Source organism: Anoplophora glabripennis, unplaced genomic scaffold (assembly GCF_000390285.2).
Source record: "Anoplophora glabripennis isolate ALB-LARVAE unplaced genomic scaffold, Agla_2.0 scaffold50, whole genome shotgun sequence".
NCBI lineage: Eukaryota > Metazoa > Arthropoda > Insecta > Coleoptera > Cerambycidae > Anoplophora > Anoplophora glabripennis.
The window spans coordinates 997,704-1,015,766 of record NW_019416330.1 but is presented as its reverse complement, the minus strand read 5'-3'; the positions used below and the strand labels follow the sequence as shown (position 1 = coordinate 1,015,766).

Here is an 18,063-nt window from a genome sequence, read left to right as displayed (position 1 = left end):
TGTTTTAATTTTTTTCAGAAAATGAACAAATTTTTTACGATCAAGACATGCTTTCAAGTGATGATTCTACAGAAGAAGAATCAGAGGACAGTAGTGATGAGGAGGAAAATTGAAGATACTTTTCTAAACATTTTTATGAAACGTACTTGTAACAAATATTTTTTATGATAATAAACCTATAAAATTGATTATACATTCTAATCGTGGAATTTTCAATAATAACCTCACAGTCTCCTTTTTTTTTTAATTCGATAAGATTTAAATTCAAATGTTTCATTATTGCTTATAATTGCACTATCCTTCTATCTTGAGAAATTAAAAGTTTACAAAAAAAAGTTGTCTACATAAATAAATTTTTTTTATTTCTATTCAAAAATATAAATTTTAAATGTACAGCTGGTAAAGGACACGTGACCAATAACCAATAAGAAGCGTAGCTGCCGAGGCAATCGGTGCTCTCACTCAGATCGCCAACCACGAGCAGTCTATCTCTTTCTATTTTAAATAAGACTAATTTTCATGTTTGCCGGTAATTAAACTCCGGAAAAACTGTCTGGCTTTTTGTTAATAATTTATTTAATATTTAATTAAGAGGCTATTAAAATTTCAGAGTGAATCAAAAGCTTCAAATGGTATTTTCTAAAAAACAACTTTGAGGTGGATTAATTAAATGTAAACCCCCTCAAAAGTGTATGCCTTATTAAATTTTATGTGTTAAATTATTTAAACTTTTGATTAACGTTTGTTGGCCTCTGAATTAAACATTTTTTTGGATTATATTTTATTACACCTTTCTATTATGCGCAGTGCCAGGTGTTCCGGGATGGGTCAAGCTAACACAGGTATTCCAGCTTGGTATCCCATAGATACTAGAATTAAAAAATATTAAGATGCATCAAACACTTCATGAAACATGCGTTACCAGCTCTTGGACTATTTAACTTTATCAGCTGAGCACTTTTCCCTCACTAAATATAAAGCTGAGTATATTTTTTCATTTAACTTATTAAATTAGCTATTGTATTAACAAATTTCAGCTTTTGCGGTATGAAATATCTATAATTTTTCCATTTTTTAAGTCTTAGTAGTAATTATATAAAAATATACAACTTTTTTCGAATATTTATTTACAATAAACGTTATGTATGAAAAAATTTAGTCTATTTCATCTTCCAATTCATCACCCTCAAACTCATGGTCGCTGGAGTCAATGTCGATTCCTGCCATTTCTTCCTCATCATCTGTAAATATATAATAATAATAACCACGGTAGCGTATAGTCGGTCGAGCATGCCGTGGCAGGCATTTTTTATTCTGGTCCGGGTTCGATCCCTGGTGTCGGCACTGGCAATGTCGTTGGATAAAGGGTGTTTGTCCGCGTTTTTTCAAGTGTAACTCTCTTCCGCACAGCCTCTGGCTTTGGATTTGGGGGTTATCTCATTTCTGTGGTGTGTTTTATGTTGTTATTAAAAAAAAACGTTAATTATAAAAAATAATTACATATAGTACGAAGATTTTTAAATATTTTTAAATTGTATTTTACATATATGTAAATTAAATAATCAAAAATTTACACTTAAATAATTAAATTTTATTATAGAGCGAAATATATTAGTATAATTCTAACCTGTACTATTTCTTTGTTCATCCTCGATAATTATATCTCCAAGGGAAGAGGGCAGCTGTTCACCCTCGAACCATTTGAAAATAAATTTGTCTCCCTTCTCTTCCCAGCCGAAATCAGTCGAATATAATTCTCTTGGGACCTGAAGATGAGCGTGTGCCCAAATATTTGCAATGTACGTTGTCCGCAGCAAATGTTGATGCAGTTCAATTTTATGTTATGTATACCTAAGTATTTAAATGTAAATATTTATTTATTAAAACTATTTAAATTGAAAAACTCGTGAAATCGTTTATTGTAAATAAATATTCGAAAAAAGTTGTATATTTTGATATAATTACTACTAAGACTTAAAAATGGAAAAATTATAGATATCTCATACCGCAAAAGCTGAAATTTGTTAATACAATAGCTAATTTAATAAGTTAAATGAAAAAAAACTCTGCTTTATATTTAGTGAGGGAAAGGTGCTCAGCTGATAAAGTTAAAGATACAACGCACCCGCGCGTATAGCGATGTGCTGCACCTTCAACTCGTCAGCTGAGCACTTATACACCACAAAAACTTCAGCGGACCATTTTTTTCGTATAACTGGTTAAGTTGACTATTATTAAGCTGTGCTATTACTTTGCCAACTTTCAGCTTTTGGGGTATCAGTTTACCTAGCGCATATTTTTGACTTGTTTAGGTGAAATGCTGCGGCATAACCCCCCACTCTAAAGTCAGCGGATTGCGTTTTTTCTTTTGTTTATAACATAATTAACTTGTCGACAAAGTCTCAGCTTTTGCGGTATTAATTTTTTTATTTTATTATTTTACGTGTTTGGGAGGCTGCCGCAGCTGCACCTCCCGGAACTGCGCGAGCTGGGGGTCGATTTACTTACTAGTGATACCAAATGAAGCGTAGGAAAAATTTTCAGCTTTTACCAAATGACTAACTCAAAACGGTTGCTGGCTCTTGGGCTATAAGTTACCTTACTTACCTCCGTTATCCATAGCAACCTTCACTTCTACGGTAAAATCCGCTTACCTCCTTAAAAACAATGTATTAATAGTCTATTTACTATAGTGGGAGCAGATAAAATTTATTTCATCAAGGTCAAAATATTGGTTTATTTTTTTTAGTTTTTATTCAGTATTATGTGTTTTAAAAGTCTTAAGTGTTTAAAAGAATTCATATATATTAGATAAAAATTCATTCGTTAAAAAATACTAATTTGACGTTGTTTTCACTTAAATTTTTGTGTAAAATAAAGTGATTTGGCTATTTTTTATGCACAATAAATAAATAAAGAATCATGCTTGATGAACCTACAATTATTAGTTTATCAAATTAGTTCACTTTTTTCATATCCGACATGATGTGGGTAGCTCTAATTAGAAATAAAACTTATAGGGGTGATAAATAGATATCATCAAGAAAGTAGACTTGTTATACATATAACTGAAAATAGTCAAAAAAAATTTTAATGTTTCATACACAATTAATTTAATTTTTTTGTTATTAAACGGTTAGTTTTAATGTAAGAGGTAAAAGTTTTACCAGGTTCTCCGATACGTACTTTTTAATTTCAAATTAACTAATGACTTAATACAAAAATAAAACGATAAGTACAGGGCAAGTTTTTAGTCACATTATTTAATTTTCTGTCAATATCTGAGGAAGTCGCAAACACCTTATTGCACTTTCTTGAAGAATTATACAAGGTGTAACTGAAATAAGTATTCAAAATTTCTGAGCTTGTAAAACAAGTCGAAAAATGACGAAAACTTTAGTACAATTTTTGTCAGTGGCGGCTCCTAAGGGAGCTACGCTCTCCTAAAGGGGTAACCTCGGAAACAGTTTTTAATGCGTAACATCCAAACGGCTCGACATTAAGTCACGAAATTTTGGTGAGATATTAACCTTGACGTGCTTAATAAGTCTCATAAAATACATTTCAAAATTTGCTACAGGGGCGTGAGAAAATGCAGGACCCAGGGACAAATTTAATCATATCTTTTTTGTAGTCAATTTTTTCTAGTTCCTGACTCGAAAATATTGAAATTTGAAGTATTTAACATAAAAAAGGTCCTCTTGTTAAATTTCACTAGGATGTGCCGTTTTCCAGTAAAATCGATTTCAATCATTCCCAACGTGCTCCAAATTCAACTTTCATTACATAGCAAAATAAATTAATTGCAGTGTGCCATGGGGAAAACAACTAGTCTGACAGTTAACAGAAATGTCAAATATTTTTAACACTCTTAATAGTAACAAATAAAAATATGGTGATATAAATAAAAGCTAAAAAATAGATACATATGAGATTATTTATTAAACTATTGTAAGCGGCTGAAACTTTTACGTAACATTTTAACAGATTTAAACCATTTAGTTTAGTTTAACAAATTAACCAAATATCTTAATTTCTTTAGCAGAAAATGTGCCCTAGTCAAGAAGACAGACTAGATTCAACTTTCAAAATGTCCGCCGTTTGCCCTAATGCACGCACGTAACCTGTTTTCCAAAGAAAATAGGTTCCGGTATAGTTTGTGCTCCACATTGAGTTCATTAAATGCATTTTCTATACGCTGACGCAACTGTTCCTCATTGTCAACAGCTTGGAAATACACTTTTTGTTTCATTTGACCCCACACGTTAAAATCCATTGGGTTGAGGTCTGGTGACCGTGGAGGCCAATTTATGGCAGCATCATTTCCTCGGCCAATCCAGCGATTTGGGAAGTGCTCGTTTAACCACTGTCGACATTGACGGTTGAAGTGAGGAGGGGCGCCGTCATGCATGTACCATAAGGAACCTCGTCTTACCAAAGGAATATCCTCTAAAAATTCATACAATCTAGTAGACAAAAATTGATGGTACATTGCTCCGGTTAAATTTCCAGGCATGATGTGATATCCAAATAGATTATTTCCTAATGTGGCAGCCCAAACATTTATTTTAAATGAATGCTGATAATGGGTTACCTTCCGAGCATTAGGATTTTCTTCGGCCCACATATGTTCATTGCGCATATTAAAAACACCGCTTCTGGTAAAGGTAGCTTCATCGGTAAAAATAATATTCGATAGAAACATCGGATCTTCGGCTTGCCTGTCTAAAACCAACTGACAAAACTGTCTGCGCATGGGCCTGTCCTGTGGTAAAATGTCTTGGGCCTGTCTATAATGATAGGGATACAATTGTTGTTCTCTCATTATCCTCCATACTGTCATATGAGACATGTTATTTTGAACTGATAGTCGTCTTGTACTAAGTGTGGCGTTAGCTTCAACTAAATTTAAAATATTTTCCTCATTCAGGACATTTCTAATTATTCTACGCCTGCCTCTCTCAAAATTGTTCCTTTTTAACGTACCCCGTTCTCGCAAACGCCTTTCTGTGCAAAGAAATGTTTTGTAATTGGGCACATTTCTGTTGGGGAACTTTTCACCGTATCGTTGTGCGGCTGCTCTTGCGCTTCCATGACATTCACATAACGTCAAAAGCATATCTACATACTCAGAAAATGTATACTGTTGCATTTTTAAATTATTTGATATTTTTATTTACTATAAAACGGCACTGCGAATACTCAAATGACACAAATTTGAAACTAAAAATACTTGACATTTCTGTTAACTGTCAGACTAGTTGTTTTCCCCATGGCACACTGCAATTAATTTATTTTGCTATGTAATGAAAGTTGAATTTGGAGCACGTTGGGAATGATTGAAATCGATTTTACTGGAAAACGGCACATCCTAGTGAAATTTAACAAGAGGACCTTTTTTATGTTAAATACTTCAAATTTCAATATTTTCGAGTCAGGAACTAGAAAAAATTGACTACAAAAAAGATATGATTAAATTTGTCCCTGGGTCCTGCATTTTCTCACGCCCCTGTAGCAAATTTTGAAATGTATTTTATGAGACTTATTAAGCACGTCAAGGTTAATATCTCACCAAAATTTCGTGACTTAATGTCGAGCCGTTTGGATGTTACGCATTAAAAACTGTTTCCGAGGTTACCCCTTTAGGAGAGCGTAGCTCCCTTAGGAGCCGCCACTGACAAAAATTGTGCTAAAGTTTTCGTCATTTTTCGACTTGTTTTACAAGCTCAGAAATTTTGAATACTTATTTCAGTTACACCTTGTAGATAGGGAAATATTTCTCGAAACAGCGGATAAAAAAATGACCTCAAACGTATTAATCTTATTTTATGACCGACTTGTAAAATATTGTTGATATTACGTATTTTGAAAATATTAACACTTACTTTACCATTATAAATAAAAAAAGTATTTTATGTTCCAGGTTTATGCCAGAAATGAACAACCCAGTACATATTCTCAAATTGCTACATCATTTCATGTAACAACTAAAATCGACGGTGATTATTTGATAACTCAAGTCCACAATTGAAATAAAATGTGTATTTTTTTAGTACCACATTCTCCTTACGATGTGATAACGACATGGACCGATAACAATGATCTGAGTATATCTTGGAAGCATCCCAATGTCACAAACGGAAAAATTAAGAAATTTACAATCAATTTTAAGCCTGACCTGAACCAAAACTTTTCAAAGGAAATTAAATCTGAAAACGATTATAACTTAACGTATACGTACTTGGTAAGCATGTATTCCCCATGTTTTGGCCTCACTTTCTATTTACGACATGAAAAAGGATACCACAAAAATTCCAGAGACAATTTTGTCAGTTTCAGAAATAATTTTATTTCAGACATTATGTTGCAGAGTAATTTATGACATAATTATTTTGTATTTTTCAACAAATACTTCTTATATTTTCAGATTCAGAAAAAACACTTCACCAAACCATGTACAAAATACAATGTGAGTGTAACTGTTCACAATGAACAGTATCAAAATGAGTCTAATAAATACGAAGAATGGAGCCCCCCACCAGTGCATAATATTTCTAACAATACGATCAAAATAACTAACGACACGAACCACACCATATTCATTGAGATTTCTAAGATTGAGGACGATGAAGAAACTGTTAAAAATTGCAGCAGAATGTTTTATATTCTAACTTCTTCGTCAACTGATAAAGAAAAAATTGAAACTGATATAAATATATTTGAAAAATATTTGAAAAATAATTCATATCGTCAAACACTCGGCAATATTAAAGAGCACGTTAAAAAAGATCTAAATGTGTTGCCCTATAACGAAATGATCTACACAAATGATTCAGTTGGTAAAGTAAACCGCTTGTACATATACTTTGTTAACGAATGTTATGGGAAAATCGAAATAAAGAAAGTAGAAAAGAATCCATTTTCAGACCCGGAGGTTGGCAATAAAGGCTTATATGCCTTAATATTATTAATATTATTGGTGCCATTAATCGTTTATATATACTTGTAAGTATAAAAGTAACTGTTTTTTGAAAATAACTATTGTGCTTATTTTAAATCTACACCACAAAAAATGCAATAATGAACCGTTGTTATATACTTAGAGGCTTAGAGGAGAGACACGAGCAGCAGCTATGGAATTTAAAATGCTTGCGTTAACAAAGCTGTTTCCCGTATCTGTAGCCTGTATAGTCTATCAGAATCTAAAGCGTCGATTCTCCACTATGGACGTACCCTTAGAGAAAGAATGGGGTATTTGTCAATTTTTCACAATATTAGCTTAAAATAAAATAATATAGCAAAAAACTTTACCAGTCTAGGAAGACAATGGTAAAGACCAAAATTTTGGAAAATTTTCTTACGATTCAAAGAATATAAAGACACAATTAACTGTTCTGCATTTCGAAGATATAAACCAAACTTTTATTTTTTTTAATTGGACACGTGTGTATTTGTCATTTTTCTGAATTCCTTTCTTTTTTCTGATTACAATGATATATAGGGTGTTCCAATTAAAACGTCCCACCTAGAAAATATCGGAATTAAAAATAAAACAAAAAAAACCTGAGACACGTCGATTTTCTTTTCAAGAGGGACGTGATCGCGTAAGTTTTGGTGTCTTCGAAGCTACCCCTGACGACATTGCTCAACAACTTCTCGATAAAAAAATGTATTTCGATTTTTCGTTTATCTCTCAATACAAAAACTTCATACGCAATCAGCTCAACTTTTTTACTTGCTTTACTTTAAACGAGACAATATTGTCTCGTATTGTCTTGTCGAGACAATATCCCGTAAAATCATCACAAGGTNTTATAATATAAAAACCATCAAAAACGAAGTATACAAGAACATTGTTAAAATTTTAAGAGCTTCACTAGATTAAAAATAATTGTAACTATAGTCAAACATTCTTTTATAAAAAACAATTTTTAAGTCAATTTTTAACATTTAAACAACTAATACAGTAAAAAGGAGCCATGCCTTTGTAATGTGAACTCTCTTATCTCTCAATACAAAAACTTCATACTCAATCAGCTCAACTTTTTTACTTGCTTTACTTTAAACGAGACAATATTGTCTCGTATTGTCTTGTCGAGACAATATCCCGTAAAATCATCACAAGGTCTATTGAATTCCAATTCGTGAAAATGGTTTATATAATTGCTGGAAAACTGGAAATAATTAGTTTGTTCTACAAGAATAATGAACTTACGCCATCATGTGCCCCCTTGTGAAAAGAAAATTCCGATATTTTCCAGGTGGGAAATTTTAACTGGAACACCCAGTATATGTTTAATAGTTCTTACAGTATTTTAGTGTTCTACTTTTAAATTTAGGACTTGTATAAGGAAAAATATGTCCTTTGTATACAAGGTGGTAATGATAAGTTCTGCCAAACTTTATTGGCGTATTCTACCTATGAAAATATTCACGTTTTGCTCTATAAAAATTTTTGATAGGGCGCGCAGAGTATTAAATGTTACATACATACACGCTTCATAATTCCAGCCGTACTGTGAATGGTTGGGAAACCCTCTACAACGCGCTGTCGAAGTATTTCTATATTGGGAACTGGAGTACTATATACCATAGTTTTCAGGTAACCCCCAAAAAATAATCCAAGGGATTCAGGTCAGGGGAACGAGCCGGCCAAGCAATGGGTCCTCCTCTATCAATTCAGTGATTAGGATACTGATTATTCAGCAAAACTGTCTAACGGTAAGGCTTTAATGAGGTGGTACCCCATCATGCATATACCATAATATGTAATTGACGTAACTCCAGTGGCAGTGGCAAGTAGGTACCAATCAAATAATCGCCCACAATGCTTGCCCAAACATTCAGAGAAAACTGTTCTTGGAATCGACGTTGGGAATTAATATGCGGATTTTCATCCGTCCATTGGTGGTTATTATTCGAAATGGTTTCTTTTGTGAATTTCGCTTCATAGGTAAATAATATTAATAACTGATGATCAGGCTGTTCGCACTGTTGTAAAAACCACCGACAAAATTCAATCTACCGTTAATAGTCATTTTCATGTAATGCATGAACTCGCTGGACATAATATGGACGTAAGACGTTCCAGATTGTTGCATGTGATACACCCAAATCTGTTGATATCTGTCTGGTACTGGTCTCATTTACAGATTCCAAAATTCTGTCTTCCAAATGAACTGTACGAACAGGTCTTTCTCTTGCTCGACGTTCTGGTAGAGACACACATGCAGTTTCACGAAGTCTATGAAGTCGTTCAGCTTGTCTACCGTATGTAAAATGTATATCTGCTAATTCAATATTTATACAACGGACCATAACTAGCAGAAACGCGACAGAAATGTCTGACAGTTTCAAAATTGTGACTGTTTCCTAGTTAGAACTTGTCACCTACGTACGGTACTGGTATTTTACAATTGAAATGAATTGAATACCATATATTTTTTTAAATCTGTTTTTAGTTGTATGAAAAATAACACACGCGTTGTAGAGTATTTTGAAGTCTCAAAAATATTAGATATTGAATTTATTGTTACACATTTAGCAAATGATATACTAAGTATCTTCTTATTTGATTTTCCAATTATCTAAAGACCAGTAAATTTTACGAATACTTTACAAGAATACTTTATTGCCACAAATTGATTGTACATTTTAAAAACATTTAAAATTATTTAAAAAACCAGTGGTGTACGATTTTTTTTTTCGAAAAAGGTCCCTCCATAACTACGCCACTGGAGTGTATTTTGGAATAAGTTATCCATGAAAAAATAGTCCTATAAAAAAATGTCATCCCTCAAATTTTATCACTAAATATTCTTTGCCAATGAAGTTACAGGAAAATCATATAAATATTTGAAACTTTTAACACCCTGTATATCCGTAGGGAAGCGTTCTATATAAAATTTTTATAGGGCAAAAGTTGATTATTTTCATCGGTAGAATATGTTATTAAAGTTTGGCAAAACTTATCATTAACACCCTGTAGAACACAATGGGTTTATTATAAAACACCTTTTATAGTGTAGTATTTTTTACTTAATAAAATATACAGGGTGATTCATTAACAATGAGAAAATCGAAAGCTGAAGATACTACACGGAAAATGGTGACCATTGGCGTAAACATGCCTTATCCGTTGACAGTTTCGGAAATACAGGGTGTTGAAAGTTAAAATTTTAAATCGTTTTTTTGCGATTATTCGGAAAATATGTAGGTTAGGAACTTGAAAATTTATGAAACTATATTTTTTAAAGCGACGAATGAGATGCGTGTTGGAAATTCAGCGTTGCCCATAGAGGGCGCCACTTACGACCAATTTTATGGAAAATTTAGTTAAAAACTTTTTACCCTGTATGTCTAACATGAAACTTGGTTCAAAACCTGAAAGAGCAATTAATTTTTCCATTAGTTATGTACTCTTGTTTCATTTCGGTATGTCGATGCGTTTTCGAGAAAAATAGATTTAACGAACACTATGTTTTGATAATACGAGAAAGTAATAGCGAAACAAACTAAGTGTTTCTTCATGTTATTACAACAATTAACAATAAAATAAATGAATACCTACGTAATAATGATTTAAAGTAATTGTTCGAAGAATTCACCGTTGACACTGATACACTTTACACAACGTGTTCTGAGAGATATTCGAGTTTGAAACAACATATTGGGATTGCGTCTGACTTCGTTGGCAGCGATTTGTATTTTTTGTCACAAGTCTTCATACGAACCAATAGATTCTTTGTAAAATATATATTTCATTCGAGGCCAAATAGAAAAATCAAGAGGATGAAGTCTAGTCTTCTGGGCGGCCAAGCAAAAATGCTTCCACGGCTTAAAGAAGTTCTACTTTATTTAAGAAGTGACATGTGGGTCATGCACGACGGAACTCCACCGTATTTTCCTCGGCCAGTGCGTGCATATTTAAATGTAGTTTTTCCAAATCGCTGGATTGGCCATGTAAGCATTTTTGCTTCTCCACCCAAAAGTCCGGACTTCAATCCTCTTGATTTTTCTTTTTGCTCTTGAATTAAAGAGATATTTTACAAAGAATCTATTGGTTCGTGTGAAGAGTTGTGCGAAATAATACGAATCGAAAAATTATTAACTAAATTTTCGGTAAAATTGGTCGTAAGTGGCGTCCTCTATAACCAACGCTGAAATTGCAACACGCATCTTATTTGTCGCTTAAAAAAATATAGTTTCACAAATTTTCAAGTTCCTAACCTACGTAGTTTCAGAATAATCGCAAAAAAACTATTTAAAATTTTAACTTTCAACACCCTGTATTTCCGAAAGTATCAACTTTCGGATAAGGCATATTTGCGCCAATGGTCACCATTTTACGTGTAGTATCTTCAGCTTTCGATTTTCCCATTGTTAACGAATCACCCTGAATAAAGATCTGTTTAGTGAATTTAATAGCGGAAACGCATAAAAATGCACTGGTTCCATAACTCTTATGACGTGACATTGTAGAATGTCTGTTAAAAAATATATTTATTCATTTATTTGATACGTCACCCAATAAAAAATCCATTTACAGAGTTAGTAAAACATTAATTAATTGAAATAACATAGGGAATAAATATGACATATAAAAAACAAAAATGAATCATGCAATAATGCATAAATAGTTAAATACATAAATATAAAAACATCACACTATAAGTGAAATATTTTTTATTAAATTTGAAGGCAGTGTTAAATATGTCTAATCTATTCTGCAGATATAAGTTGACACATTAATATAATAGTGAAAATTTTAATAAATTTATATTAGTAAAATAAATGAGAACTACTAGTTGCATATTTATGCAACTTTAAATTGTTTTTTATGTATTTCTTTGAAAAACTTAAAACTTTGGTCTTTACCAATTCCTTTTAGACACAAGCAGAAAAATAAAAATATAGAATATACATATACAGGGTGTCTCATGATTAGCTGCCAACCCTGAACAGGCCGATTCTATGATCAAAACTAAGTAAAAAAGTTCATATGAACATGGGTCCGGAAATGCTTCCTAAGGGCACAGGGACCCATTGAAGAGGGAGGAATGGAAATCATTTTTTTGCAATATCTCTCAATCGCGTTGTGATAAATGAATGAAATTTGGTATACACAGCTAAATTTTGATGAGCAATTTGATGGACTAATCCATTTATTTCCACAAGGTCCATTGGGGTGGGTACGGGGGGGCCCTTGGTACTTTGCGTGTGTAACTTTTTCATCTTTGACTTTTTAACAAATTGGACAGCAAATTCCGTTTTCCCGAACTGTTTTACGTTAAAAAGGTACTCTTGTTTCAAATCGTTATCTTTAACGGTTTCTGAGAAAATCGCTCTTGAATTAATCCCACTTTGGTCAATTTCATAGTAATTTAAACAAAAAAATTTTTTTGTTTAAATTTAATCTAATTTTAATAAAAAAATAATAATAAAAAATTAAATTAAATAAAAATTAATCCTTTAAATGGAAAAGAGAGGAAAGGAAAATTATTATTATTATTTTTTGTTTAAATTACTATGAAATTGACCAAAGTGGGATTAATTCAAGAGCGATTTTCTCAGAAACCGTTAAAGATAACGATTTGAAACAAGAGTACCTTTTTAACGTAAAACAGTTCGGGAAAACGGAATTTGCTGTCCAATTTGTTAAAAAGTCAAAGATGAAAAAGTTACACACGCAAAGTACCAAGGGCCCCCCCGTACCCACCCCAATGGACCTTGTGGAAATAAATGGATTAGTCCATCAAATTGCTCATCAAAATTTAGCTGTGTATACCAAATTTCATTCATTTATCACAACGCGATTGAGAGATATTGCAAAAAAATGATTTCCATTCCTCCCTCTTCAATGGGTCCCTGTGCCCTTAGGAAGCATTTCCGGACCCATGTTCATATGAACTTTTTTACTTAGTTTTGATCATAGAATCGGCCTGTTCAGGGTTGGCAGCTAATTATGAGACACCCTGTATAGAAATAAAGGTAAAATTTGATGTGAATATCTTTGTATGTACTCAGTTCAAGTCGGGGTATACCTAAGTAGGTATTCGTATCAACTTTTGCATTATTAGTTATGTACATTCTTATTTGGCATTTTGAAATATTTCAGATACAAGATAAAAAAGAAACAGACAAGTGAGAGAAGCTTAATGTCGATTATTAAACCACAACGTAAGTAACATTTCACTGGTCATAGTTATGACTTAAAAAAAAAAACAAAGTTATCGATAAAATGTATATTTAGCGCTAGTGGTCGCTCAATTTATCCGGTTCACTTATCTCTTAACAAGAATGCATAAATTATACTGTCCCCCATATTTTAAAGCTATTTCTTTATAGGAAGGAAAGATATAGAGGAGGTACCTTTAAGTGAAAATGATCCAGCCAAATCCAATAATATAAGGAAATCGTCTATAAAACAGAAAACAATGTTACCTGTAAGTAAAACAGATTATTACATAAATAGTATATTTCATTAGGAGACTGGAAATCAGAATTTTTCCATGCGCGTGTGACAAAGTCTCGTGGTAGGCGAAACCGAACACGGGAAGTCAGGCAAGCACGGAAAAATCTATTTCTGGACGTGTAAGGAACGATATTTTTTTATTATACTTCTTTGAAAACGAAAACATAAAAACAAAATATAACGTAAAATAACATACGAAAGAAACTTGGAACGTCTTTATTTTCATAACAGTTATAAAAATAAAGAAAACATATAGAGTAAAAGTATTGAAAGTTAACTACTTGACTAACTATTAATAATAACAGCTCCAGCTAATAATGTTTTTAGTTTGAATTGTTATTATTAATCGTTATGTTTATTATGCAATTCGTATTACTGCACAGGTTTAGTCCTTTTGGAGTTTCATTTTATAAAATTGAAGTTATTGAAACAGACTTTTCGCAAATCTTTTGATTTTTTCGAACGAATGATAGATACAGTTGTTATATTTTGCGTGTGAGAAGGGTTAAATAGTTCTCGTGATAACTCAGTTTTCTTTGTATATATTCTTCTATACAGGGTGTCCCAGAAGATGTAGGCAATCTCTCGGATTTATATAGGGGACGTTAAAATAACATGACAAGTTCCTATAAAAATTTTCCCTAGGGGGACCCCCTACAGAGATACAGGCCCTTAAAAGACGCCCCTGTAAATCGATTTTTTTTTTAATAACTTTTAAAATACTTTGTGTAATTTAATTATTTTTAGTAAAAAGCTAATATAAAGAATTGTGGCAGTTTTTTAAATAGGCACAGAATGAATGCAAATTTCATCGGTTTATTTCTCTTTACGGATGTCATATCATATAATCATATTAAACAAAAATAGTTTTTTCTCGAAAACAGTTCATTTTATCGATAAATCAACCAAGAATGCCTTTTTTTAGTTTAAGAGTTCAAACTATCTAAAAATATTATTTTTGTGCCTTTATCGTAAAGGGTGTAAAAAAAATTGACATTATTGTGCTACAGCTAGATCATCCTTGGCAAACCAAATAAGCCAAATTGTTTTCATGAGTCAATTTTTAAGGAGTCTTATCTGTTGTTCATCATATTAGAAAATAATTAAATTACAGAAAGTATTTTAAAAGCTTTAAAAAAAAAATCGATTTTCAGGGGTGTCCTTTGTGGCCCTCTAGGAAAAATTTTTGTAGGGACCTGTCATATTATTTTAACGTCATCTGTATAAATCCGAGATATTGCCGACATATTCTGGGACATCCTGTATATTCTTCTGCCGTTTTCCACCAACATGATTGCCGAAGAACGCCTTAGTCCATTCCCGGTATATTTTCTGGTATCCAATGTAACACCCGCCATTTCGATATGCAACAAATAATCTTATACTATTCATATTTTTAGATTATACATAGAATTGCATATTTACGATAAAGTGTGCAGGGTTCAAATATGTACATCCCTCATAGCTAATGGTGAAACTTCTTGATGTATGAATTTTTCCATCTCGTAAAAACGCGAAAGAAAGCGCTGATTATCGACCACATTGTCTAAATTTAAACGTATTAAATCATCTTTTTGACACGCACCAAAGATCCCAAACACTAAAATTGCTTTTGGCAGTAGATATTGTTCAACTTCACAGAAAAATTTGGTTACGTCTTGTTCTGCTTTTAAAATTTTGGACTTTTTCCGTATATATCTTACAGCTTGACGCTTCAAGAAAGCAACAGTTTTTGGATATTTGTTGATGTTAGCATTTCCTTTTATGGCCAAACAACATTTTACCATTGAGAATCGACTCTATAAAGTGGAACATTTACATAGAAAACCCAAATGCTGACACGGAAAGAAAAAAAAATTGCTGAAGCTGGAAAACGCTTCCTCCTTGCGTTGTACGGTTACAAAAAAGTATGTGGTTAAACACCTACAGATATACATCCTTCACGAAGTCAGCATTTAGAAATAAATTTAATATTGCATCGCTGCCATCGAGGAAGAAGGTGATGAAGTCGAAGAACCCTATCGCGGATAACTTGGAAGAACTTCCTACCCGTGAGGTTTTACTCAACAGTGCATCACAAGTGGATTAGGCCTACTGGTGATACCACTAAAAAAATGTGCCAGGAACTCTACCTCATGGTGGTGTGGAAATGAGTTTGTTGGCCAATACGCATGTTGAAGTAAACTTTGCGGTGTTCGTATGCCGAAACTATTCATTTTACAGAAAAAGGTTGATACATAAATTATAGGAAATGTTCTCTAGTTTAATTTATTACATACATTTATGCCGTAAAGTGAGTAGGAAAGGAAATATCGTCGAAAAACTGTTTTGGAGCGTCATTTTTCCAATATGGCGGCTACTTCCGGAAAAAAAAATAGGTGACAAAGAAAAATTCGGAAAGAGCACGTCAAAATCTATAAATATACCAATTTTCAAAACTCCCCTAAAACTTCACAGGCAAAAACTTCCAGCTGATTGGACTATATAGAAATGTATCTAAATATTCAAACATTTACGAATTAAAATACAAAATAGGTACCTGTTAAATATCAGATAGCATATAAACTTTCTTAAATTCAGTTTACTTTGCTGTATAATTCTATTTTAAAGCTATTTTAAATATATTCGACATTTTTATTCAGAACACGGAAAGAATCGGAGATCGAGAAAACTTTTTCCGTGCGCTGTTTCCGTGAGCTAACCCGAAAAAGCCCATCTTATATTATTATTAACACAGATGTATAAGATGTGTAAGGTGTATTCAAAGAATCATAAAAAAATATTTTATCCACAATCACCTTATAATCGGACTTTTATCCACACATATAAAGTGATACTAAAGTGATACTTTATCCACTAGTGGATTAAAGTAACTTTATTTCGCTAGAAGAATCATGGAAAAATAATAAATCAAATTTAATTTATTTACTCTTTAACATTAACTTTTACATTTATAGTAATACACATTTCGATTTTTGTTTTATCACATTTAACTTCCTTTCGTTAATAACAACCCTTGTAGCATTGTTCATGTTCATTTTCGGAAGTTTGTGAAGAATTTGCACAAGTTACGGATGTCTCTTCTTGTAAGGAACAGCTATATTTTCCTTGCAATATCATGTTTGTTAGATAGACTCCTCAACATAACTTTCTGCTACAGAGGAGTTCTTCCATCCACCATGCCTTTTGATGGTTGTAAGGTCAGCACCTTTATTGGCCAATAAAGTTGTTGAAGCGCGCCTCACACAATGGCCAGTATATGCTTCTGCATTTGCGATATTCAGGAATGAAGCAACTATTGAGAGTACCTTCGCCAATGATGTGTTGATTCCTACAGGCTGAGAAGTACATTTTTAATTGGTGTACCTTAAAAAGAATATGTATTGTGTTAGGCGAATTGGGCGCAGAGAAATATATTTTCTGCATATTTCAACAGGATTCACACAAAATCCTTCTTCTATAATTGTAAATTTTCTTGAAATTCCCGTCTTGGTGTCNACAGTCAGTGGTTCCAACATGATGGTGCCCCTGCACATTCCACACTGGCGGAAAGTTTTCTCATTATGTAAGTTATGTAAATTCATAGAAAAACTGTTTCAGGTTATAGAATACTTAAATGATTTGTATCCAGATAAGTGAATAAGCCAATTCCATGGCCTCCCCGATCCCCAGACCTGTCTTGTCTTGATGTTTTTTATGGGGCTATATAAAAGACAGGTGTATGAAACTTCTCCGACAGATGTAGAAGATTTACGGGCAAAGATAAGAAATGCTTTTTTGACCCTATCTTCGGAAATGCTGCGAAATGTGTCAAGCAATTTTCGTCGTAGAATAGCTCAATGTCTATAGAAAAATGGCAGACATTTTGAGCGGTTACCTGTTAATTACTAGTTTAACTAGGTCTCTATTACTTTTGTTAGAAATGCACGATGTTANGGAATGAAGCAACTATTGAGAGTACCTTCGCCAATGATGTGTTGATTCCTACAGGCTGAGAAGTACATTTTTAATTGGTGTACCTTAAAAAGAATATGTATTGTGTTAGGCGAATTGGGCGCAGAGAAATATATTTTCTGCATATTTCAACAGGATTCACACAAAATCCTTCTTCTATAATTGTAAATTTTCTTGAAATTCCCGTCTTGGTGTCAGGTATTGAAACATTATGTAACTGCCAACGTCCTGTACGTCGCTAATTTTCAAATTTGTCAATTCGCAGCATCGATAGGCACCCAGAAATTCCCATTATTACTGCAACCTGAAATAATTCAATGTTCACTATACAGGCTGTTAAAAAAAGAGTGTAAAATATTTCAGGAGGTAATAGTATGAACCAAAATAAGCAGAAAAGTCTTAATAAACATGGGTCCGCAAAGTAACAGTTGCGGAGATATGGACCACTATTCGTTTTTCAAACATTTTATTTTATTAGGAATAAACCGACAAAGGAAGCTTTTAACAAACAAAAAACAAAGTTAGAGAAGATGTTCTAATATAATCTGGACATCAGGCACGTTTTTCATTAAACATTTGGATGGGTATTGTCGGTGACAGGTTTCTAGGTCCTGTTGTTTTACCAAACCTTGACA

General features: G+C 32.8%; 1 protein-coding gene across 1 annotated transcript in view; it reads left to right on the top strand.

The window, feature by feature from the left end:
* Window positions 1-18,063, top strand: part of LOC108914350 (receptor-type tyrosine-protein phosphatase mu-like) — a 121,684-nt gene that overhangs the window by 80,156 nt on the left and 23,465 nt on the right. Inside the window, exons 19-23 of the mRNA XM_023454122.1 lie at window positions 5,924-5,999; window positions 6,054-6,244; window positions 6,428-7,005; window positions 13,118-13,179; window positions 13,348-13,445. Coding sequence (XP_023309890.1) covers window positions 5,924-5,999; window positions 6,054-6,244; window positions 6,428-7,005; window positions 13,118-13,179; window positions 13,348-13,445 — 1,005 coding nt within the window. The remainder of the gene's footprint in view (window positions 1-5,923; window positions 6,000-6,053; window positions 6,245-6,427; window positions 7,006-13,117; window positions 13,180-13,347; window positions 13,446-18,063) is intronic.